At 41.1% G+C, this 26,535-nt stretch overlaps 1 protein-coding gene across 2 annotated transcripts in view; it reads right to left on the bottom strand.

Moving 5' to 3' along the window:
• Positions 1-340: 340 nt before the first annotated feature.
• casp8ap2 (caspase 8 associated protein 2) overlaps positions 341-26,535 on the bottom strand; it is a 42,798-nt gene continuing 16,603 nt past the window's right edge. For both annotated transcript variants that reach the window (XM_041188264.1, XM_041188263.1), the window contains exons 6-10: positions 26,331-26,446; positions 22,057-24,539; positions 14,493-17,166; positions 5,092-5,191; positions 341-2,178 (exon numbers count right to left, since the gene is read on the bottom strand). In XM_041188264.1, the coding sequence (XP_041044198.1) occupies positions 2,116-2,178; positions 5,092-5,191; positions 14,493-17,166; positions 22,057-24,539; positions 26,331-26,446 (5,436 nt within the window). In that variant the 3' untranslated portion in view covers positions 341-2,115. The remainder of the gene's footprint in view (positions 2,179-5,091; positions 5,192-14,492; positions 17,167-22,056; positions 24,540-26,330; positions 26,447-26,535) is intronic.

Genomic DNA, 26,535 nt, shown 5'->3' with positions numbered 1-26,535 from the left:
ACACCATTGTTGAATCTCTTCTCTATAAGCCTGGCAGGGACCATCATGGAAGCCATATCTCAAATTTGTTTTACAACAATGTAAATGGGAGAAAAAACAAAAACAGAATTACCTGGAAAAACTCAGCAGGTCTGGCAGCATCGGCGGAGAAGAAAAGAGTTGACGTTTCGAGTCCTCATGACCCTTCGACAGAACTGGTTCTGTCGAAGGGTCATGAGGACTCGAAACGTCAACTCTTTTCTTCTCCGCCGATGCTGCCAGACCTGCTGAGTTTTTCCAGGTAATTCTGTTTTTGTTTTGGATTTCCAGCATCCGCAGTTTTTTTGTTTTTATCTAAATGGGAGAAAGTTTAATTTGGGATGAATGATTCTGTGTGGTCTTACAGGCAAAGTAAAATCAGAAAATAACAAACTAATTAGGAAAGAGGGCAACACAAGAGTTAACTAGAAAATAAAGAGGTTATCCCTTGAGGAAGAAATTGATACATGGCTCAAAGGTCAAAACACACATGGGGCAAAATTAGTTTGAGTAGCGTCACTTCTTTCTTCATTGATATCACGGAAGAAAGCCACACGGGTCAAGCAGGTAGCAACCTAGAATCAAGGCAGACCACATAGCGGTGCTATACAAGCAAATTTCTCTCCCATAAACCTTGTGCAGTTATGAGATCTTTTATCAAGAGTGTTTCACTAGCATTTGAGATTTCAGCATTCAGCAGCTACCCCTCACTGAATTTGGCCACTATCCTATTGTTTGGCATTAACTGCTTCATATGTATTGAACTGTCAATTGCAATGAACTTGTAGGCTTTTTCCATAAGCTGAACTGCTTATTAAGAATATATCATCCCAAGATCCTGCAATCACTTTATCCTGAAGTGAAATGTGTGGCTATTTGGTTTTTTGTTAAAGCACCACTGATGCACCAACTCATGGTGGCTATGTTCCAGGGATTTGAAATTTCCCAGTTTTCTGCTCCTCCTGAAAATCACAATTCTCAATTTTAATACTCTTGTTCCGGAGCATCCGTGTAACTATGAACCTAAAACAAACTGCAGGCTGTAATTATGACCATCAGTAACACTGAACAACATATTAAGAATCCAGTGCTCAATCTAATGGTGTTAGACCTATCCGTAAGGGCATTTTTGAAGAGGAAAATATCTGTACTTCCTGTTCCAGCAAAAAGGTGAAAATATAAAAAGCTGTGTGCACTAAGGAATTTAAGCACTGAAGCCAAGCAAGGCATCTAAACTGCTAAAACTGCACTTGCATTGTCATTAAGCTTGACACACTTTTTCTGGGCATGATACAAAAAAAACATAAACATTAAAAAGTAACTTTTACTTTTCACATTGAAACCTAGCAAAAATAAATTACATTAATAAATCTTCACAGTTTGAAACATACTTAACACACTTCTGTAAATTTCAAAAACCTGTATTTATAATATTAACAAATTTACAGCATTCTATTTAACAGTTCTATAAAAACAGGTGTGAATGCAGACAGCTTCAAAAAAGTTTCAAACCTGCTTTGAAAGATATTCACAAAAATATAAATCGCATTAATAGGTTTATGTACAATTACATATTTTATACTTTACAGGCTATACTAATCAGACAGCACACCTCAAGTGAACGCACTGAGACAGGCAGTCAAATGTCAGTAATACGAATGTGGGGGGGGGGAAAACAAAACAATGTAAGCACCTGTATTTAGAGATACTTGAGATAGACAAATCACTTACATTGACACTGTCAAACTGAAACAAATCATGGCATTTAAAGTTTTTTCACTGAGCTTGCTGCAAAGCTATCAATTGCTAGTCTGGTGTGACACAACAATTTCCAAGGTTAGGGCTGGTGTGAAGGGCAAAAGTGATTGAAATAGGTGCAAAGGTTCTTCGTGTATGTGTATGCCAATCCGAAGTATCATCTATTTAAACTGATGCTTCAGAGATGTGACCACTGAAAAAAATTTAAAGTTAAGAAAAAACACTGGATTTAAACGTTTTGGGTTATTTTTTAGTCATTTCCGTACTTAATATTTCTTCTCCAAGATTGTTTGGATGTTTTCGGCAGGACAGACATATAAATCTAAGATGTGCAAGCTTTCAGTTGTTCATGTTTTCTGACTTTTTGAATAATTTCATCAAACGATGGAACCGTTCTGAAACCTGGAAACAAAAGAAATCTGAATTATATCTTTGTTCGGTGCCATATTTTGTTTAATAATTCCCCTGTGAAGTGCCTTGGGGCATTTTATTATGTTAAAGGTGCAAGGTAAATATAAGCTAAGTTTTTGTCTGCCTTATCAAACCGCTTCATAATTCTGAAGACCAGTATTAGATCATTCCTTAACTTCTTTTCTCGTAAGATTACTGGCCACCATTGGTAAAATCACTTGCCATTGTGTCCTCTGATGGCCAGAAAATTCCAGCCATTAGATCAGATGACCAAAAGCTTGGTCAAAGAGATATACGAATTAAGAGTAGGCCATTTGGCCCCTTGGGCCTGCTCTATCATTCAATAAGATCATGGCTGATCTGAGCGAGGCCTCAACTCCAGATTCCGCCAACCACTTATACCATTTTTGACACCCTTATTAGTCAAGAATCTATCTACCTCTATCTTAAAAAGGTTCAATAACCCTGCCCCCACTGCTCTCCGGGGAAGAGGGTTCCAAACATTCTTGACACTCGGAGAAAAAAATTCTTTTCATCTCCATCTTAAATGGGAGACCCCGTACTTTTAACCTGTGTCCCCTCGTTCTAGTGTTTTCCACAAGTGGAAGCATCCTTTCAGCATCCACCATGTCAAGTTCCCTCAGGATCGTGTGTTTCAGTAAGGTCGCCTCTCATTCTTCCAAACTCCAATGGATACAGGCCCAGCCTACCCAACCTTTCTTCATAAGATAACACCCATTCCAGGTATCAGATGAGTGGACCTTCTCTGAACTGTTTTTAATGCATTGAAATCCTCTCAAATAAGGAGATGAATACTATACAGTTCACCTGTAGCCCTGTAGCAAAACATCCCTACTTTCATAGTCCATTCTGCTTGCAATAAATGCCAACATCCCATGTGCCTTCCTAATCATATGCTGTATCTGCATACTAATTTTTTGTGATTCATGTACCAGGACACACACATCTCTCTATACATCAGAGTTCTGCAATCTCTCCCCATTTAAATAATATACTGATTTTCTATTCTTCCTGCCAAAGTGGATAAATTCACATTTTCCCACATTGTACGCCATCTGCCAAATTTTTGCCCACTCATTTAACCTATCTATATACCTTTGCAGGCTCCTTATGTCCTTTTCACAACTTACTTTCCTACCTATCAATTGTTTTAAGGAATGTTTTAAAGGAAGACAGCGAGATGGAGACATGTAGGGAGGATATGCCAGAGTCTAGGGCCTAGGCAACTGAAGGCGTGGTCAACAATGGTGGAGCGATTAAAATCAGGATGCTCAGGTGGCCAGAAATAGAGGATCACAGATATCTCACAGGGTTGCGAGGCTGGAGGAGATTATAGAGATAGGGAGGGGCAAGACCACAGATGGTTCCTAAAGGAACAATGAGAACTTTAAAAATCAGGATGTTGCTTGTCTGGGAGTCAATGTAGATCAGGGAGCACAGGGCTGATAGCTTACACCAAGTCCTGCTCACCTAAGAAAAGGGCAGCAGAGTTTTGGATTACCTCAATATATGGAGCGTAGAATGTGAGAGAGCAGCAAGGAGTGCATTGGAATAGTCAAGTCTAGAGGTAACAATGGCATAAATGAGGGTGTCAACAGCAGATGAGCTGAGACAGGAGTGAAGTTGGGCAGTTACGGAGATGGAAAAAGGCAGTTTTACTGATGGCGTGAATATGCAGTCAGAAGCTAATCTTTGGGTCAAATGTGACACCAAGGTTGCCATAAGACATTTTAATATCAGACCATTGACAGGCAGAGGGATGGAATTGGTAGCGAGGAAACAGAGTGTGGAGCTGAGACTGAGTCTTCCCAATATTTAATTGGAGGAAATTTCTGCTCATGCAGTATTGGATGTCGGATAATGTCTAATAATTGAGTAACATTGAAGGAATTGAGAGAGGTGGTACAGTGAAATAGAGATGATGCTTCCACTTGTTGGGAGGGTGGGGAGTCTGGTTAATAAATACAAAAAGGAGTTCAGGCGAAACGTCTGTACCTGGGGATTGCCTAGAAAGTGGAGCTCATTAACTCATAAGGGCAGCAAAGATGCATTTAAGGGGAAGCTAGCTAAGTACCCGAGAGCAAAAGGAATAAAAGGAAAGGCTGATAGGATTACATGAAGTAGGTTGGGAGGAGGCTTGTGTGGAGCATAAATATCGTCATAGACCCATTGAGCTGCATGAGCCATTTCTGTGCTGTAAATATGTAACCTTTAGAGCACAGTTAGTTTACACAAATTAACTAGCTTTTCCTTTCAGAACCTCCTGTTAATTTACTTCTTAAAAAAATACAGTTCTCACTTGGCTTAGGTACTGCAATAAACTAATCACTGAATGGACAAAGCTGCAATGGAATTGAGGGGACAGCTAACCCTGTGGAATGATTTTCAGGGTAATGGTTACCTTCAAGATATATACAGTGGTAGATGAGTGGATTTATTTGGAGGGGAAGGTTGAAGCAAACCAGATTATCATGGAACTGAAGAGAAGTTGACATTTTCCCCATACACCCATCCCTCTGCCATAATCTGTTAATTGATTTATTATTTTATTGATGAGAACTAATTTAAAATATTTATTGCAATGTTTTTCTTCCAAAATGGGTGTGTTTAAGTGTTGTCTTGATTTGCAACACTCCCCACATCAAAATATTGAATAGTACCTTAGTTGAGTTTAGGGGAAGTCCATGAGTATGTACAATAGTGGCAACTTTAAAAATGAGGAAGAATTCAGGACTTGATACCAAAGAAATTATTTAATTTAAAAAAATATTCATTTTTTAAATTCTAAGTTGAATGTCAATCTAACACCAACACTAATCTATCTCGAAACCTGACACCAAAAAGTTAAACCATTGCTTCATATCGCAGGTACCAAGTGTTTACCTGACGTGGAGACCTATGCAGTTTTCCAGCTATGTAACCAAAGGTTTCTTCATTTGCTCCCTTCTGTTGGCAGCCCAACAGTATTGTTCGATCATCCTCCCTGACAAGAAAGAGCAAGAAGGGATTACACAGGATGATCTAAAACAATGTTAACAAGGCAAAGAAAAAAGAAATACAATCTGTCACAACTAAATCTGTTTACAGCAACGTAGTACAAGAACTGAAGAACTGTTGGAAACACTGAGCAGGTTAGGCGGCATCCATGGGCAACAGACAAATTAATGGACCATATATTTGCTATATCAGGACAATGAACCACTAGGTAACTTGCCCTTTGCTTGTTCATTTGCACAATATTTTGCACAGCAAACTGCTGAAAATGTGGCTGATAACAGTGCAGTGAGGGAAACAGGACATCTGTGGCTTGAGTGAACAGAGCAATCAACTGCGTATCATCTTAATCGATCAGATAGAAAAATTATGAAATTAATAATACAAGGACCGAGAAGAAAATGTCAATTTGAACAGGTGAATTCAATGCAAGTCAGCTACAGAAAGAGAAAGAGGGAAACAGCGAATGGAGAGAAGAAAAAGAGACAGAAAGGCAAAGTTAAACGAAATTGATATAGGGAGTGACAAGGTATTGGAGGGGTTGGCAGGCTTAAAAGTGGACAAATCTCCAGGTCCAGATAATTTGTGTCCCAGACTGCTGAGGGAGGCAAGGGAGGAGATCGCAGGGGCTCTGACTCAAATTTTTAATTTCTCTCTGGCCATGGGGGAGGTGCCAGAGGACTGAAGAACAGCTAATGTGGTTCCACTATTTAAGAAGGGTTGTAGGGATAAGCCAAGGAAGTACAGGCCAGTGAGTCTCACATCAGTGGTAGGGAAAATATTGGAGAAAACTCTGAAGGAGAGTTTCTATCTCCACCTGGAGGGACAAGGTTTGATCAGGGATAGTCAGCATGGCTTTGTAAGAGGGAGGTCACGCTTAATAAATTTGATTGAATTTTTTGAGGAGGTGACCAGGTGTGTAGATGAGGATGGTGCAGTTGATGTCAAAGGCTTTGCTGAAATCCATATAAACTACAAGGTCCCACAAAGGAGACTTATAAAGAAGGCAAATGCACATGGGATACAGGGTAATTTGATAAGGTGGATTCAAAATTGGCTTAGTTGTAGGAGACAGAGGGTGATGACAGAAGGATGCTTCAGTGATTGGAAGCCAGTGTCCAGTGGCATACCACAGGGATCTGTGCTGGGTCCCCTATTATTTGTCATTCATATAAACGACATAGATGACTATGTGGGGGGTAGGATTAGTAAGTTTGTGGATGACACAAAGATTGGCCGGGTGGTTAACAGTGAGGTTGCGTGTGTTGGGCTACAAGAAGATATAGACGGGATGGTCAAATGGGCACATAAGTGGCAGATGGAATTTAACCCTGAAAAGTGTGAGGTGATACACTTTGGAAGGAGTAATTTGACAGGGAAGTATTCAATGAATGGCATGACACTAGGAAGTTCTGAGGAACAAAGGGACCTTGGCGAGTGTGTCCATAGATCTCTGAAGGCAGAAGGGCATGTTAGTGGGGTGGTGAAAAAGGCATATGGGACACTTGCCTTTATCAATCGAGGTATAGATTACAAAAGTAGGGAAGTCATGTTGGAGTTGTATAAAACCTTAGTGAGGCCACAGCTGGAGTACTGCGTGCAGTTCTGGTCGCCACATCATAGGAAGGATGTGATTGCACAGGAGGTGGTGCAGAGGAGATTCACCAGGATATTGCCTGGGATGAAACATTTAAGTTATGAAGAGAGGTTGGATAGACTTGGGTTGTTTTCGTTGGAGCAGAGTAGACAGAGGGGAAACCTGATCGAGGTGTGCAAGATTATGAGGGGCATGGACAAGGTGGATAGGGAGCAGCTGTTCCCCTTAGTTGAAGGGTCAGTCACAAGGGGGCATAAATTCAAGGTGAGGGGCAGGAGGTTTAGGGGGTAATGTGAGGAAAAGCCTTTTTACCCAGAGGGTGGTGACAGTCTGGAATGCACTGCCTGGGAGGGTGGTGGAGGCGGGTTGTCTCACATCCTTTAAAAAGTACCTGGATGAGCACTTGGCATGTCATAACATTCAAGGCTATGGGCCAAGTGCTGGTAAATGGGATTAGATAGGTAGGTCAGGTGTTTCTCATGTGTCAGTGCAGACTTGATGGGTCGAAAGGCCTCTTCTGCACTGTGATTCTGTGAAAGAGTTTCCAACTTTTTAAAATCACCTGTTCAAAATCTGAGGGAATAAGACTCCATACTTCTAGTAACTAATTTACAGTGGCAGAGAGACTGCTGGCAGTAATTACCACATTGCATTGATAAAAGGGTACTTTGACTGAAATGGACAAGGCTTAACATAGCCAACACAAAATTTCACAGAATTTCAAGGTTAAGGTAACATCCAGAGTAAATAGAGTTTGAGCAAATTTTAGCGCTAGCTTAAAAACCATCAAGCTGGAATCCAACTCTACACAGATCAAATTAATCACCATTGCAAGTTTCCACTAATTGCATTTCTTTGTGGAGGTCTGAGGAGGCTCTTAATTATTGAACACCAACATAACCAGCAGATAATTCTGTACAGATTTATACAGTTTTTAGAAGTCACCTTTAGTTATTTAAAATTGAATTATTGACAGGTGATGGACAAGACTGATATGCAGAGGTTGAGAAGAGGAGCCACTGCTGGAAATCCTCCAGCTATGCTTGGCTGGATAACAGTGAAATCAAGCATGTTGTAAGGAACATATCTTTTTTTATTTCTGTTGGACTATGGATTAAAATTACAATGGCTGCAGTTTGAAAGATATGTCTACTGCGATAGGATGAGAGGTATATGCAATGTTGCAGTCCTGGAACAGTGTGTCATGAAAGACAGGATACTGCCAGAAAGGAGTCCTGGACCAAGGGAGCTGCCTGACAACAGTATTTTAATTGGCTCCTGACCAGGTGACCAGGGTTTTGTGTGGTAGCAGTGGAGCAGAAAGCTCCTGGCTTGCAAAGAGGAAACATCTAAAATCTCTTTTCCTCATATCTCTAGAACATGCTCTCTCTCTCTCTCTCTCTGAGGAAACCCCTAAAAAAAGGAAAAGGGGAAAACCACTGTTAGAGACATTGAAAAGCAAGTTCTCAACCAATGAATTATATACTGGAAGTGCTAGAACACCACCTTGTGTCATTAGCAAGAACTGAAAGAATTTGGAAGACATCGATTAAAATCAACCCATCAAATCCTGTACTCCGGATTGGTGCTATTCAGTTGTTTTATCCCATGCTTAAAATCCATGATTTGCGTCTTATGTGCATGTGCATATAGGGATTTAAGAAAGGGGTAGAGTTTAAGTAGTTCTGTCGAAGGGTCATGAGGACTCGAAACGTCAACTCTTTTCTTCTCCGCCGATGCTGCCAGACCTGCTGAGTTTTTCCAGGTAATTCTGTTTTTGTTTTGGATTTCCAGCATCCGCAGTTTTTTTGTTTTTATCTCTGAGTTTAAGCTATTGAGTTAGAAGTTAACACAGTTCATTCACATTTCTTTCTTTTGCCATGAGTTAAAGACAATTTACTCATTAAACAGTTATTCATTTATTAAGTTTACAAACCTGGTGCTCGTATTCTGTTAACCTAAATTAAACAGTTAGTAGAATTGGGGCAATCTGGTGGTTTGGTCAAACTTTTCACATTTGTCACGGCTCTGGGAAAAGTGGGGCTTGATATCACAGTGCACTATCCCCGGTGAGTCATGACGAAGTGTGGGGGCTCAGGTCCGGGATATTTTGGAACAAAAGACAATGATTTGGGTGCAGATTTAGTAAGTAATAAAAGCTAAAAGGAAACACCAGATTTGTACTGTCAGAAATAAAATGGCACTGGAAACTGCTAAAGCTTTCTTGCAAGTGGAAGAGATGTCCCTGACGATTGTACAAGGGATCCCAAAAGCCAGATTAATCGAATTGGCAAGTAAATTAAGAGTAGGAATGCAAGCTAGAAGGGCAGAGATAAGTGAAGAGATGGCACAGCGTTTTAAATTGGAAAGAATACCTGAGAGACTGAGTTCTCCAAGGGGTAGTTCAAGGGAATTGGCTCAAATTCAGTTGCAAATAAAAAAAATTGAAACTAGAGGCAGCAGAAAAAGGGCAGAGAAAGAAAAAGAAAAGGAAAGAGAGAGCATTCCAAAGGGATCAGACAGAAAAGGAAAGAGAAAGCAAGTTAGAAATGGTGAAGTTAGAAAAGGAGGAAAGAGAAGAGAGAATTCCAGCTTAAAATGCTGACAATTAGAAAAGAGACACCAGTAGTTGAGGCAGGGCTTATTTCCAGATCAGAACCCAGTGGGGAAATGTTTAAATTTGTAGAAGCTCTTCCAAAATTTGAGGAAAGGGACGTTGAAGCATTCTTTATTTTATTTGAGAAGATAGCTAAACAAATGAACTGGCCAAAGGAAAACTGGACATCGCCCATGCAGAGCACAGGAAATTAATGTTTCACTGTCAGAGGAGGTTTCTCGGGATTATGATGTGGTGAGAAAGGCCAATTTGAATGCATATGAGTTGGTCCCTGAAGCATACAGGCAAAAGTTTCAAAATTTAAGCAAACAGCCTGGGAAAACTTACATTGAATTTGAAAGGATTAGCAAAGTAGTTTTGACAGGTGGATACAAGCATTAGGAGTTGAAACTACCTATGAAGTTCGCAGAGAGACTATTCTCTTGGAAGAATTTAAAAACTCCCTACCTTGGGTAATAAGAATCCATGTTGAAGACAAAGGGTTGCAAACTGCTAGACAGGCAGCGGTAATGGCTAAAAGGAAGGCAAGTAGCCAGGGTAAAGAATGGATAGCTTGGAATACCTTGCGATCTCCTCCCAAGATCAGGGAGGAAGGTACTGAGCGTGGAAGTGAAACTCGAAGGCCGAAGTGTTTCCATTGTAATAAAGTGGGACACATTTGTTCTGAATGCTGGACATTGCGAAGGAAGCCCATGGGACTTATTGGAGTTCGTAAGAGAGAGTCCGAAAAGGGAACTCAAAAAGAAAATGCCATGGATCAAATTGTAGCTTTAACTACAAATAAAAGCCTGGAGGTAAACACTGCTGTGAATGCAGGTGAAGTGAATATGGTAGATGAGAGATATAAAGGGTTTTTGTCTAAAGGAAAGATAAACCCCTTTTTCATCAAATGATGCAACTAAACCCATTACTATATTAAGGGACACAGGAGCCACTCAAACTCTTTTGCTGGAGAAGGACCTAGTTTTCCCTCCAGGGTTCAATGAAAGCTAAAGTATTGGTAAATGGGATAAGCGGAGAGTATATCCCGGTTCCATTATACAAAGTGCAATTGGAGTGTGATTTGTTGTCTGGATCGGTGGTTCTAGGGGTGGTTTAAAAATTATCCGTGGATAGACTTGATTTACTCCTGGGAAATGATTTGGCAGGAGTGTGGGATATAGCTTTGTTCATAATTATGCAAAGTCCAGGAGAGGGTGAAGAGACAGAGCAGTTAGAAGAACAAGTTCCTGGTATTTTTTCATCGTGTATGGTGACCAGAGCAATGGCTCAACAAAGTCCATCACCAGAGGTCAAAGTAATACCACAAGCAGATGTTAGAATAGCCAAAACTTTCTTTAAGGATGAGGATAATTCAAAGGAAGTGTTTGGCATGTATTCATTAATTGAGGCTCAAAAAGCAGGTCCAGATTAAAAAAAGTTAGCACAGTCAGCTCACACTGAAGATCAGGTGGAAGGAAGTCCAGAGTGCTATTACATTATCACCCACAGACACAGGGAGCTTTAGAGGGATACTATCAGACTCTCAAAACCATGAGTAAGACCTATTGCCATGAATACCCAATGGTTTGGGACAAAGGATTAGATTTCTTACTATTTGCTACCAGAGATTCTCCGAATGAATCTACTGGATTTATTCCATTTGAACTGATCTATGGTCTTGAAATAAGAAGTCCATTAAGAGTGATTAAGGAAAAGTTCCTAAAGCAGAAGGACGAATCCTCCATATTGGATTACATGTCCATGTTTCTAGAAAGACTCACTGGAGCATGTAAAGTAGCACGATAGCACTTAAAAATTTCCCAAGCCAAAATGAAAGAATGGGCAGACAAACATGATACAACTAGAACATTCCAAGCAGGAGATGAAGTGTTGGTATTGTTACCTTTGCAGGGTGAACCCCTGAAAGCGAAATTCAGTGGCCCCTTCAAGATAGGAGAGTTAGTAAAGTGACTTATCTGATAGATACCCCTGAGCATAGGAAGAAGAAACGGTTATATCACATAAACATGTTGAAGCAATACCATCGTAGAGAAGATGGTAAGACTGAGCAAGTGTGCCAGGTGGTAGCAGTGGAGGATGACAGAGACAGTAAGGGCAAGGTAGAAGGAGAAGTATACAATGCCCAAAGTGAAACACCTACAATTCGACTCGCCAATTCAACAATACTGGGACAGTTAGACACTGTGTTCTCATATTTAGAGGAAGGACCAAGGGAGGATCTAATAAGGCTACTTAGGAAGTATAAGGGAATTTATAGGGATACACCTGACATACAACGTTAGCTAAACACGATGTGGATGTAGAAGATTCAGTGTCGATAAAACAACATCATTATCAGTTGAGCCCAGAAAAACAAGCTCAGTTAGAAACAGAAATCCAATACATGCTGAACAATCAATTGATTGAGCCTAGCCAAAGTGGCTGGAACTCACCAGTAGTATTGGTTCCTAAGCCGGATGCTTCTACTAGATTTAGTATAGATGACAGGAAAGTGAATATAGTAATGAGGACAGATTCATACCCAATTCCTTGGTTAGAAGGTTGCATCGTTAGAGTTGGTAGTGCCTCATTTCTTTCTAAAATTGATCTATTGAAGGGGTACTGGCAAGTGCCATTAACATCAAGGGCTAAAGAAATATCCACCTTTGTTACACCAAGTGAGAGGTATCAATGTCTAGTCATGTTGTTTGGGTTTAAAACGCCCCAGCTACATTTCAGAGACTTCTGAATAAAGTCATACCTGAAGTACAACTGTGTGGTTTATTTAGATGGTGTCGTAATATGTGGGAAGAACATATAAAGCAATTAGAGAACCTGTTTAAGCAATTGCAGTTGGCTGGCTTAGTCATAAATCTGGCCAAAAGTGATTTTGCAAAAACAAGGGTAACTTACCTGGGTCACATCGTAGGACACGGGCAAGTGTTGCCAAGAACAGCAAAAGTGAATGCTCTACTGGAATTCCCCATTCCTAGAACCAAACGAGTAATCCTGAGATTTTTGGGAGTGTGTGGGTTTTATAGGAAGTTTGTGCCTAACCTCAGGACAATAGATATACCTCTCATCAATTTAAGAAAACAGGCAAAAGTGGTATGGGCAGCAGAATGCCAAGCAGTCTTTGAAAAGCTGAAGGCAATCTTAATAAATGAACCAGTATTGGCCGCCCCTGACTTTACCAAATCTTTTAAAATGACAATTGATGCTAGCGACTTGGGGGTAGGTGCAATCCTATTACAAGATAATCAATTAAGGATAGAGAAGCTGGTGGGGTACTTTTCCAAGAAAATAAACCAATATCAGAGGAAGTACTCTATTGTAGAAAAAGAAACTCTAACATTGTTGTTGTCTCTTCAACACTTTGAAGTTTACGTCTGACATGAAAACAAAGAAACACTGATCTACACTGACCATAATTCACTGGTGTTTACTGAAAAGTTTAAAACTCAAAATGCAAGGCTGTTTAGATGGAGTCTACTGTTTCAACTATTCAGTGTAAAGATCGTTCACATTGCCAGTAAAGATAATATGATCACGGATGCATTGTCCCGGGTGTAAAATACTAAAATAAGTTAAAGGGGTAAGGAATGCTGAAAATTGTATAAGGGGGAGGAAGAATGAATGAAGGCAAGTCTCGTGTTTTGTTGTCCACGTGTCACATACCTCGTGATAAAACTCATTTTTGAAATGGCGTTTCATCTCTTTTAAGGGTGAAAGCGTGTAAGGAACATATCTTTTTATTTCTGTTGGACTATGGATTAAAATTACAACGACTGCAGTTTGAAAGATGCCTCTACTGCGACAGGATGAGATATATACAATGTTGCAGTCCTGGAACCGAGTCTGCCAAGAAAGACAGGATGGTGCCGGAAAGGAGTCCTGGCCCAAGGGAGCTGCCTGATAACAGCATTTCAACTGGCTCCTGGCCAGGTGACCAGGGTTTTGTATGGTAGTAGTAGAGCAGAAAGCTCCTGGCTTGCAAAGAGAAAACATCTAAAATCTCTTTTCCTGATATCTCCAAAACACATTCTCTCTCCCTGAGGAGACCCCCGGAAAAAAAGAAAAGGGGAAACCACTAGAGACATTGAAAGACAAGTTCTCAACCAGTGAACTAAATGCTGAAAGTGCTGGAAGACTACCTTGTGTCATCAACAAGAACTGAAAGGAACTTGGAAGAGATTGATCAAAATCAACCCATCTAATCCTGTACTCCAGATTGGTGCTATTGAACTGTTTTAGACAAGGAAAATATGCATTATAAGTTAACCAATTTATGGTAAGTTTAATCAAGCTACGGTTTTAAGTATACCACTCAGTTTCCCATTTTATGCATAACACATTTTCTCTCCTTCTTCTAAAACTTAAGTCTGCCCAATACTTGGAAAGACTGCTCCTACATCTAGTGAGGCTGTTCCTTGCACCTCCCTTATATCCTCCTGACACACAAGGCAAAACTCATCAGATAAACAATCATTCCTTCTTTTTGAGCCTCTATGCTCTCTCAATACAAAGTCTCTTTTGAACTTTCTTCCCATATTCTATGCCATCCTACATGCTCTTTCCCCCTTCAATGCCCTTGCTATGTTGAAATCAAGACTTGTTAATGTGCAGCTCACTATGCTTTCCTAGGATCAACGTCTACCCTCCCTCCTACAATCCACAGTTTGTTAATACTTCAACTTGGCATCAACTGACATGAACTTGACTGTAATTCTGAAAGGCAATGGCTCAGTGCTTGAGAACAAAGAACCATTTACAAACTGGCTAGAATGGGAAGTCCAGTGATGGAGTTTAGAGGGAATGAGGTTACGGGCGCAAGAAAATTCTCATATGTGAGGCTTGTAAGGAGTGACATTACCTTTGCCACTCACTTCAACACTGGCTTGTTTTATAGCATAGACTGTGTCCATTCGCTAGATTGTGCATTTTTTTAAAAATGAAGTGTACACTTTATATGCAACTGCAAGCCAATGAGAACATTAAACCTTTGTAATTACATCTAAGAGATGCCATGAACCTACTTCATGCACCTGATGAGCAAACTTTTGAAATCTACAAATTAAAGTCCACTGTTCCTACCTGGTCCATGTAACTACAACTTCACCATTCTTCTTGATGACATTTTTAGCAGGAAGACTTGATGGGGACTTGGCTATAGAATGGGAAGAATTGCCCATTGCTTTCTTTGGAGTAACTACTGTTTTGCTGCTGAGTGCTTTCTTTGCTGATGACGAGGAGCTTCTTTTAACTTTGGTTTCTTTATCTTTCCTATTATTGCTTTTCAAAAGCTCATTCTCTTTACGTGCTCTCTTCACGGTAGAATCCACTTTCACATTATTCTTCCTCTTCCTGTTACCTAAAGTGGCGCCACATTCCCAAACAGTTGCTGTTCTAGTTGGTGCAGTCAATGTCACAACACTCTCAGCATTGTTATTGGGTGAGGGCTCCACATCTACATGATTTTTAATTGAAGGTCGATTTTCCTCAGGATAAGATAGTTTCATGTCCACATCTATTCCCAACTTTTCCATGTTTCTGCTGTTATCTACTGGATGTTCTACAATTAAGGGCTGATTAGGCAACGATTCTGACATTACGTGATCTTGATCAAGCACGATATTCACGCTGCTGCAGGTTGCTGGAGTCTCATCAACTGTCTCCATACCGTGGTCACTGCTTGGTCCCAGCTCAGATGCTCGGTTTTCTTTTGCTGCTGAAGGTGAGCTCTGCTGAGTCGATTCAGTGTCAGGTGGCCTGCATCTGATCTTAACAATGAAATGATCATTTGATTTTTCCATTACAACTGCCTGCATTGGGGGATGGAGCTGATACTGAAAAGCAGAGGCTGAAATCTGCTTGTTCCATGTTGAAGAATTGCTCGACCGGCTGCTTGAATTGTCTGAATCCAACGCCAAGTGAATATCCTGCTCTGAAGCGTCCTCTTCATCGAGGAGAGCACTTTCACTGTAATGTGCAGACAAAATTGCCTCGCTCACTCCATCACGCAAAGGCTCCCCATTCTGAGAAGTTAAGAAGCTGATCTGCCCATCTGATTTAAGAGGTGAGGGGACTGTAAGGGAAACTGCCAGGTCCTCCATCAGAATAGAGGAAATAGAGGAACGCATTTGCAGGACTGAACTGCTTTCAATTATCTTCTGGCCACTTGAATCTTCAGGCGGACCTATCACAGAGTCTTTGGTATGCACCACCTTATCAGGAATTTCCAACATGCAACTTTCATCTAGAATATCTAGATCAAGTGGTTGCCTTAACCCAACTGTGTGTGTGTTTGGTGTAACAGGAGGCCAGGAAACAGCATCCACCTGGGATACAGGTGGAGCTTTCTCTGAAGTGGAATCACTACCCGAGAGCTGTGTTCCAATGTCAGGCCGCACCTTTTCTGGGATAGGCCAAGAATTACATTCCAAAGTTGAAATCCCTTGCTCCAGTAGATCTGAGCCCTGTAACAAACATTTGAAAATCTCACCCATCTGGGCATCGCTTACCAGGTTAAATGTGAGAGTAGAGGCTTGTTGTTCAGTCAGAATGCCAAGTTCAGTTTTATCATGGCAGTCTTTTACAGAATTTATTGGTGGATCACTTGAAGCATTTGAATTCACCTGCGTCACAGACAGCACATTTTTGTCTTTTGTGCTAGCATCTTCTTTGGAGATATCAATGGCTGAAAACGCTACACCCTTTGAATATTTGTCCAATACTTTAGTTCCTTTCTTTTTGCGGTCATCACTGGCTTGTTTATTTTTGCCAGAGTTCTTTTTGCCTGATAAGTTATTTGTCAAAGATGGTTCTGAAGGAAAAAGGGACCTTTTCAGCTTTGGCAATTTACCATCAACTTTGTTCTCAAGCTGCTTAATCACTGTATTTTTCTTCTGTTTTTTGATTATCCTTTCATTTTTCCTTTTCTCTTCCAAGGCTAGTTCTAGACTTATACTCTCACAAGAGATGAACATCTCACGTACCTTGTCGAACATAAAATCAAACTGCTTTTCCACAAACAACCATAATTTTTCTTTCATGTTTGGGGCCTGCTGTAAGAAAATACTCTTTACAATCCCATTGCACTTGGCCTGTGATAGTATGTTCTCAATTACTGCACAAATCGAGGTCTTTAATGGCTGCCTAGACTTTGGAAAATTAGACCCTTTAACAATGGAGGTGAAGTCTGCAGAGGCAATCTCAACAATGCGTTGAAATCTGTGGATTTCAAATTGCTTATGAAGCTTCATGTATTTTTTTCGTATACTCTTACGAGTGACCATTAAGGCTCCCATCAAATTTGAGACTGAGGACTTAATCTGATTTCTTTCAACAGAACTTGTGGATGAGGACAATCTCAACCCATCAGCATTTTGATCTGAAGACATCCTTTCTGATTTCCTTCGTTTTTTACTGCTCTTTATCTTGATTAAGGCCTCAGGGGAACAGTTTAGAGTAGACACATCAGGATTTACCAGTCTTGTTTCTTTTTTGTTGCTTTTACTGGGATTACCCTTCTCTTTGTTGTTGTCCTCTTTCTCCACCCGAATGTTGTTCACTGGCTTCTGCCCTTCAGGCACACACTCCTCTTCATCACTTACAATTTCCCCTTCTTCTATTTCTTCTGAAAAAGAGAGTTCTACCGAAATTCCCAATGCTTTTTCTCCATCCTTGAACAATGGTTCCTGATTTTCTTTATTCAACTCTAGAGTGCAGTTCCTTGGAGAACAACCACCTTGGACTTCTGCTGCAGAATCTAAATAATGGACAAACGTGTGAGAAAAAAAAAGTAGAATTTACAATTCATTTAAACAATACCTTTTGTTGTTGTCTGTGCTTACGAGGTACAATATGGGAAAGGTATGTTATTACATGTTATACCACATCAGCATAAAAGCTCATGATAATGGATAGTTCACATTGTGCTAACTATAAATAAAATAATCTAGAGTTTGATGGCAGAACTCAGTTAAGAGATTAAACTAAAATTGCACAAAATTTTAAGCACCAGAGTCATGGTTTAAATATAGGGCTAATTATCCAACGTTTATTATAAAATGAATCAGTATCAGTCAAAAAAGGGCAATTACGAGTTCAAAAGCTATTAACTTTTTTTTGCAGGAAAATTCGGGGAAGAAACTCTTTTAAACAGCTGTTCAAACTAGGGTTTCCAGACCCATAGGAGATTTCAAATAAACCCAAAGACCGCCTTCTATAGTTGTTGATTTAAACGGTACAATATTTTTGTTCCTAACTAAATAAAAAACATCTCTATAACAAAACCCTGTTTTCCTTTAGATAGCTGACAGTGTCTTTCTGGAAATCAAGAAAGGAGATTCTCTGGAAATGAGGTCATATTTGAGTGCATCCTTGGGACTGTGTTGCTGAGAGATGGAGAGGGCAGGGAAGGTAAGGGAATGAAGTACATGACAGAATAACCAAGCATGGCTTCCAGATGGAGTATGCATGGTGGCTGAATGTACTATTCTCAATACAGACGTTACTTTAGGAATTTGAAGGAAATATTTGCCAGAAAAGTCAGTCATTTACCAAATCAGGTGAAAATCAATTTAACTTACATTTCTAACTCACTGTCCAATAGAAAGTTGACTCACTGGCATATATTTCAAAAGGATCCTTTAAGGGTGAAAGTGAAGGAATGAAGAGTTTAAAAAAAAACTCAAATCACTTTTTAAAAAAATCACAGGGCTTTATAGTACTATTCAAGCAGGGGCCACCATTCAGCCCATTATAGCCGCGCTGGAGGTTTGATAGAATCTAATATTAATCTCACTGCCCTGCTCTTCCCACCCATAGCATTGTTTTGTCTGCTTCAAATGCTTGTTGTCCTTGATTAAGAAATGTTTGAGATAATGTTTACTAATTTGATTTCAAATTATGAATCCTAAGAGTTTTTCCACGTTCAGCTTTGGGCCTATTGATCAATAGTTATCCGATTTATCCTCCTTCCTCTTTCTGAAGCCATTTGTTACATCAGTTTTCCTCCATCCCACAGCAATATTTTCATATGTGAGGAGGACTGGAAAAACTGCACCTGAAGCCTCTGTTGGTTCTCCCTGTCTTCTTTCGACTTCCCAAGGAACATGCCACCAGAGCCAAGTGACTTATCTGCTTTGAGTTCAGCTGTTTCCTACAGTTACCTAATGTTCCTTCTTCTTCCCTAGTGCAGTCTTTTTATTGTACCATGATTTGTTAAAAAAAAATTCAAAACATTTGATACCTCAGCCGTACTTTCACATTTGGACTCCCTCCTTAATACCAGTAGCCCAATCCTCTCGCAATGCTTTTACTTTATTTATGCTTCTAAAAGCTCTTACAACTTCCTTTCATCTTGTTTCTGTGTCCTTTTACTTTTCACCACCTCACTGCATTTTCAATACCCCTTGTGAGTATCGAGTGTTGTTAGCCTAAGGTTTATCATAGGCTCATATAGCATAGGAAGCAGGCATCTGGCCCATCATACCTTTGCTGGCTTTTTGAAAAAGCTACCAATTAGTCCCACTCTTCAGCTATTACCATGCAGTCTACAAACTTTACCCTGTGTATTTTTCCCACCCCCTTTAGAAGTTAACATTGAATATGCTTCTACTGTTCTTTCAGGCAAGGCATTCTAGACCATCATGGCGTACTGAGTTAAAACAAACCTCATCTCCTTCCTTTTTTTTCAACAATTACCTTAAATGTGTCCTCTCTCCAATTAATAATCAAGAGTCATCATGGCTTCATGAAGGGGGAATCGTGCCTGACAAATTTATTAGAATTCTTTGAGAAGGTAACAAGCTGCATAGATAAAGGGGAACCCATGTGGGGGAGGCGGTGACGTAGTGGTATTGTCACTGGGCCAGTAACCAGGGACTCAGGGTAACGCTCTGGGTACCCAGGTTTGAATCCCACCACAGAAGATGGTGGCATCTGAATTCAATAAAAATCAGGAATTAAAAATCTAATGATGACCAGTGTAAAGATCGTTCACATTGCCAGTAAAGATAATATGATCACGGATGCATTGTCCCGGGTGTAAAATACTAAAATAAGTTAAAGGGGTAAGGAATGCTGAAAATTGTATAAGGGGGAGGAAGAATGAATGAAGGCAAGTCTCGTGTTTTGTTGTCCACGTGTCACATACCTCGTGATAAAACTCATTTTTGAAATGGTGTTTCATCTCTTTTAAGGGTGACTTCAATGCTGAGAGTGGTTTGGTAACACCAATACAGACCGAGCTGGCTGAGTCCTAAATGACACAGCTATTTGAAAGGATCTGCGGCAGGTGGTGAGGGAACTAACATACTTGACCTCATCCTCACCAACCTGCCTGTTCCAATGCATCTGTCCATGACGGTAGGAGTGACCTGGTGGAGACAAAGTCTCATCTTCACGTTGAGGATACCCCTCCATCATGTTGTGTGGCACTACCACTGTGCTAACTGGGGCAGATTTCAAACAGATCGAGCAACTCAAAACAGAGCAACCATGAAGCACTGTGGCTATCAGCAGCAGCAGAATTGTAACCTCATGGCCTGGCACATCCCCTACTCAACCCTGGTTCAATGAAGAGTGCAGAATGGCATGCCAGGAGCACAGGAGGAACAGCAACAGACATACCTAAAAATGAGGTGTCAACCTGGTGAAACTACAGGACAGGTACTACTTGTGTGCCAAACAACATAAGCAGCAAACGTTAGACAGAGCTAAGAGATTCCAGAACCAACGGATCAGATCTAAGCTCTGCAGTCCTGTCATATCCAGTCATGAATGGTGGTGGACAGTTAAGCAAGTCACTGGCGAAGGTGGCTCCCAAATATCCCCATTCTCAATGATGGGCATGCTCACCACATCAGTGCAAAAGATAAGGCATTTACAAGAATCTTCAGGCAGAAGTGCCAAGTGGATGATCCATCTCAGCCTTCTCTGGAGATTCCCAGCACCACAAATGCCAGTCTGCAGCCAATTTGATTCACTCCACGTAATATCAAGAAACAGCTGAAGGCACTGGACACCGCAAAGGCTACGCACACTGACAATATTCTGGAAACAGTGTTGAAGACTTGTGCTCCAGAACTTGCCGTGCCCCTAGCCAAGCTGTTCCAGTACAGCTACAACACAGGCATCTACCTGGCAAAGTGGAAAATTGCCCTGGTAAGTCCTGTACACAAAAAGCAGGGCAAATCCAACCCAGTCAATTACCACCATCATCAGTAAAGTGATAGGTTATCAACAGTGCTATCAAGCAGTACTTACTTAGCAATAACCTGCCTACTGACACTCAGTTTGGGTTCGGGCAGGGTCACTCAGCTCCTCATCTCATCACAGTCTTGGTTCAAACTTGAATAAAAAAGCTAACACCAGAGGTGAGGTGAGATTGACTGCCCTGGACATCAAGGCAGCATTTGACAGAATGTGGCATCATGACGCCCTAGCAAAACTGGAGTCAATGGGTATCGTGGAAAACTCTCTGCTGGTTGGAGTCAAACCTAGCACAAAGGAAGATGGTTGTCGTTGTTGGAGGTCAATCATCTCAGTTCCAGGACATCACTACTAGAGTTTCTTAAGGTAATCTCCTAAGCCCAACCAACTTCAGCTGCTTCATCAATGACCTTCCTTCTATCATAAGATCAGAAGTGGGGATGTTCCCTGATGATTGCACAATGTTCGACACCATTCACAACTTCTCAGATACTGAAGCAGTCCATATCCAAATGCAGCAAGACCTGGACAATATCCAGCCTTATGCTGACAAGTGGCAAATAACATTTGTGCCACACAAGTGCCAGGCAATGAACATCTCCAACATCAGAGAATTGATCCATTGCCTCATGACATTCAATTGCATTACCATTGCTGAATCCCCCACTATCAACATCCTGGGGGGGCGGGGGGGGGGAGGTTACCATTGACCAGGAATTGAACTGGAACAGCCTTATAAATATTGTGGCTACAAGAGCAGGTCAGAGGCTAGGAATCCTGTAACGAATAACACACCTCCTGACTCCCCAAAGCCTGTCCACCATCTACATGGCGCAGATCAAGAGTGCAATGGAATACTCCCTATTTGCCTGGATGAGTACAGCTCCAACAACACTCAAGAAGCTCGGGATAAAGCAGCCTGCTTAATTGGCATCCCATTCATAAACATTCACTTCCTCCACCACCACCGACAAACAATGGCAGCAGTGCGCCATCACCTACAAAATGCACTGCAGGAACTCACCAAGGCTCCTTAGACAGCACCTTCCAAATCCACGACCATTACCATCTAGAAGGACAAGGGCAGCAGATAGATGGGAATTCCACCACCTGGAAGCTCCCCTCCAAGTCACTCAACATCCTGACTTGGAAATATATTGCTGTTCCTTCACCGTCACTGGGTTTAAATCCTGGGACTCCCCACCCCTAACAGCACTGTGGGTGAACTGACACATGGACTGCAGCAGTTCAAGGTGGCAGCTCAGCACCAACTTAAGGGCAATTAGGGATGGGCAATAAATGCTGGCCACAAACGAAAAAAAAAAAAAAATTGGTATGCATTTTGTTAAAAATATCTTCACGTCAGTACTGCCAAACTTCAATTATGTTTGGGAAAAGGAAATCCTTCCAACAATTATATGTACGTAAAAAACACCTTTACCTTTGTGGCCAACATCCCTCTCTGCTTGTGTACCCGAGCTCTCCAATGTTGAGGGTCGAACAGGACGTAAAGGACTGGTTAATGGGCTGATTGGTTCTGGTATGCATCCGATATAGGTGAAGTCAATGCTCTGAATGGAGTTTTCTTCCTGGTCATCAGGTATACAAACATTTTTAACAGGTGTTTTGTTGACAGTTGTTGAAGAATCTACCGCATTTCCGTTTGGCTGCTGTAGTTCACAACTGGTGAAATCTGGTTCTGAATTCCCAGTCCATTCTTCAACAACTGCTGCACTGACGTCCACAGATTGCCCTGAATCTTCAGGTTTCCCATCAGTGTTCAGGGAGACAATCTCATTTTTGATTGTACTGCCAAGTTCGATTGGACAATCTGAACTCCCATCCTGCCCATCAATGGTAATGCAGTTAGCTTCTGTAGGCTCTGGAGATTTTCCATTCACTTCACCAACACTCTCATTGTTGACTTCTGAACAACTTCCTACAGGTTCTACATGCTCTTCAGTATCAATGCTATCAATTTCTACAAGTGGCATTGGACTTTCAGCCATTTCATAAATTGTTTCACTAATTACTTCCACGGTCCCCATGGTCTCTACAACTATTGGAGCTAACTTTCCTGAGTAATCCACAGTGCAGTCACATTCCATCTGCTGGGGTGCAGCATCTTCCACTAAAATAATTTGAAAGCCTTCCTCTTCTTCAGTCCCTTGTAGCAGCGTAGATGGCACCATTTCAAGGTCTGCGGGTTCCTGAATGCCCTGAGGAACATGAATCTCAGATCCTCCTACTGGTGACTCAGCAGATTTGCAGTTTGTGTCCATTGCCAGTGTTTCATCAGGTTCATTAGAAATTCTCCCCAAGTTAAAGTCAGCCTCCTCAGATGCCGAGGCTGTTTGCTCAGCAAATCTCACCACTTCATCCTCACTGAGTAGCTGGCTGGACTTCATTTCATCATCTACTTCACAAAGGACAGTAGATGGCCTTTTCACAGGGGAAACAGTAAGCTGCAATGTTTCCATGAACTGCAACTTGGGATCAGTGTCTCTTATTGAATTTTGTTCATCTGTTGGAGTTTGAAAGTTAGCTGTGCTATTACCATGTACTGATTCTTCTACTCTTTTCTGCGTTTGATGTACACAATTTCTTTCTGTTATCTTTTCATTATTCTCAGATAGCTTAGATTTTTCTTTTTCACCTTGATGCTTCTTCTCTCTTTTAGCACAGTCCCCTTGATCCCTTGAAGAACGTCTGCTGATGTTGCGGTCTCTTCGATCTTTGTGCTCAGATTTACCCTTTTCCTCTTTTCTACTTTCATTTTTTTTTATGTTTCTGTCGTAACCTTTGCTACTTTGTTTAGCACCGTCCTTGGGGGTCATATCATCGTGCATTTTCCAGTTTGAATGTTTACTTCTTCGGTCTTTGATATCCTCAATGCTTCTCTCCTTTCCTGATTTCTTGCTCTCAATCTTCCGCTCTCTTCTTTCTCCTGTTGTATGCTCCACTGTCACGCATGTGTTTCGCTTAGAGCTCTTTCGTGGGCTTCCAGGGTTTGTCAGTTTGGAATGCTCCCTCATTTTTTCAAATCGTCTTCTCTCTGATTCTCTTTCCTTTTCAGTTTCCTGGCCCCTCAATTTGTCATCTCTTTGCTTCTCTTTGCCAACTTCTCGATTACTTCTCTGATCTTTTTTCCTGTCCACTTTCAGTTCCCTCTCCCTGAGGTCACTTCTCCTTGTGTCTTTCTCTTTATGTCTCTCCTCCTTTTCAGCATAACTTCTCTTGTCTCTTATCTCTGGATTGTCTTTTGAACAAGCGATAAGTGTGTCCTGAGTAAAGCGGTGCCTAACCTTGTCATTTTTTTCCGGAGTGAGCCGACCTGGGCCTCTCATTTCAGAATGTGGCCTTGTGCTTCGAGGAGTTTGCTCGACTTTATCCATGTTTTCTGGAAAACTGGGTTCTTTGCTTTTATTTCGAGGGTTTGACAGCTCAGCGATAGGACTGTCCAGCTTTTCAGCATTTCCATGTTTACCCAAATGCTCAGCATTTAGTTTCTCAATTCTTCTTCTCTCTTCACAAGGAAAAAGTCTCGTTTTATCCATCGCCGCATTTTGCCGATGAATCGGTCCTTTGTCTGTGTGGGGAGAAGACGACTTACTAGAAGGATCCCTGCAGAGGACTGGATGGGAGTTGGAAAGAGATTTTTGTAAATTACACTGTTTCTTTGGTTCTAAAAGTTTAATTGCACCTCCAAGTGGTCCATCTTGCAAACAATTTCCTCCTTCATTTAAATTAGCAGCCAGCTGGCAGTGTTCAACATTTGCAGGTCTGGGTGGACACGGAAGAATCTGACTGGGACATCTGTTATCAGTCTGTGGCATAGTTGGAACATTGAATGACCCAGGAGGGTGATGGTGCTGATTATGGTAAAGGCGGAGTCCTGGATTTCCAATCCAATTCATTGACTGTCTGATTGGAAAAAAGAGAAATAATATTTTTTTTTTTACAGGCAAGGCTTCACATTACTGATATGCACAAACAATAGAGGGGTAATGATCACACATAATTTTAACATTACCCAAGGTTTAGAAGCTCATTCTGCTTCCTGTGCAATAAGTTAGACGCAATGGCACTGCTGCTGTCAATAGAATGAGTCTTAAAGACTGCTGGGTTACAGATCTATTGGCCATCATCACTTTTGCCACCAACTCCTTGGATGATTCACCAAGCTAACAAGCGAGTACATGGAACCTATGACCCGGGAAGGTTCTAGGTTCGATCCTCGTCTGCACTGTTAGCATTTCAACTGAGGTGGTGATAGTGAGAGTACCACGAGTGCCTCATGTCTCTGCGTTGGAGGGAAAGGGCAAATCCATCTCTGCTGCAAGCATCTGCCTGTGGATTCCAGCCACAAATAGGTTTATAACCAGCTGCCACCCCTTCTGCAGTTATGGACTTGCCAACAAATTCAAGGGCCAATCATGAACATGGCCATCTGAGAAAGGTATTTGAGGGCACCTGGTGCATATAAAACCACAAAGGAAGGAGTCAACACTAAGGAAATGTGAAAAGGGCAAGGGGGAAAAAATAAAATCAGGTTTCACATCTGTCAATTATGTACAAAAACAGTTTGACGAAAGCATCTGCCAGTTTACACTTTTTTCTTTGCCAAACATAGCCATTACTGAAGTACACCTAGCCACCTGCTCTGCTACCTAGTCCATTTAAAGAGGTTTGACCCAGGTATAAGTACACATTACACTTTGCCACAGTGTTAAAACAAGATTTATCCTCGATATGTCAGCTCACACTGACTAGGTGGGTGAGTGGGGAGTGGGGCGGCAGCAGAAAGATAAGGTTATTCATTGGGTTAGTTCAACAGAACAATGATATGTTGCTTCAAACATGTATTATGTGGTTAATGTTCATGCCAAAATTGGAACTAATTTTTTTTTTTTAAAAAAGTTAGAAGCAAAGCAATTCACAGAATAGGAGGCCAGTCGGCTCATCATGTCTGTACCCACTGTTGCCTGCAGTAATGCAAAACATCCCCTAATTTTCACTTAGAGGGAATGAGCTCTGCTTCAATCATTATCTGTGGCAAAGCATCAAATGTTCCAACAAACATTTGTGTAATTGCCTGACCATTGAAAATAGTCTCTCCTTATTCAATATCTCAAAACATTAAACAATTGTCAGTCAGGAGATTTCTCCTCAATCTTCACTGCTTCAATGGAAATAGTATCTGTTCCTTAACCGTCAGCTTGGCTCAATGGTAACACCCTCATTTCCAACTCAAAAGGCAATCGATGATGAAAGGTATCTCGTGTCTCAGATGAATCTATCAGGCCCCAAAGAGCAGGAGATTAGTGGCCTGCTTTAGTCTTCAGCCAAGATTATTAAAACAAATTGGTCAGTTATCTCACTGCTGCTTGGGCTACAAAAGGTTTTCTTCTTTTAACAGTGATTACACTTCAAAGATTATTCACTGGCTACAAAACACAACAAAATGTTCTGTAGTTGTAAAATATGATGCATAAATGCAACATTTGGCCTTTTTGACCCCCTCTCCTCCACTACCTCCAACCCGTCCTTCTGGTCCACCTGCCTTTCATTCCTCTGGATAATCCCCTGCTCCGCAAAATATTTAGGGTGATTTCACCATGCTGTAGCCTTTAAAATTAATAGTTCAAGCATCTGTCAGCACACAAATAAAGTTTGTTTTACTTTAATTTGATCTCGATGTTTTGAGTATTTTACCTTCTGTTCAGCCGATTAATTTCTTCATCCTTGCGGACAATTTCCAGGCGAGCCGTTTTTATAAGCGCTGATATATTCTTCTTCAGCTGGGTATTTTCATTCAACAGAGTGGAGTTCTGGGAAGAAACAGAATGGACACATTATTCTACAGGTCCAATTTATGATTTCACTGACTGCAGCATGTTTATTTCTCCTGTGTCTGATA

The sequence above is a fragment of the Carcharodon carcharias genome, chromosome 5, assembly GCF_017639515.1.
Source record: "Carcharodon carcharias isolate sCarCar2 chromosome 5, sCarCar2.pri, whole genome shotgun sequence".
Lineage (NCBI taxonomy): Eukaryota > Metazoa > Chordata > Chondrichthyes > Lamniformes > Lamnidae > Carcharodon > Carcharodon carcharias.
Note: the sequence above shows the minus strand (reverse complement) of the source record. Positions and strands in the feature narration are given on the sequence as shown.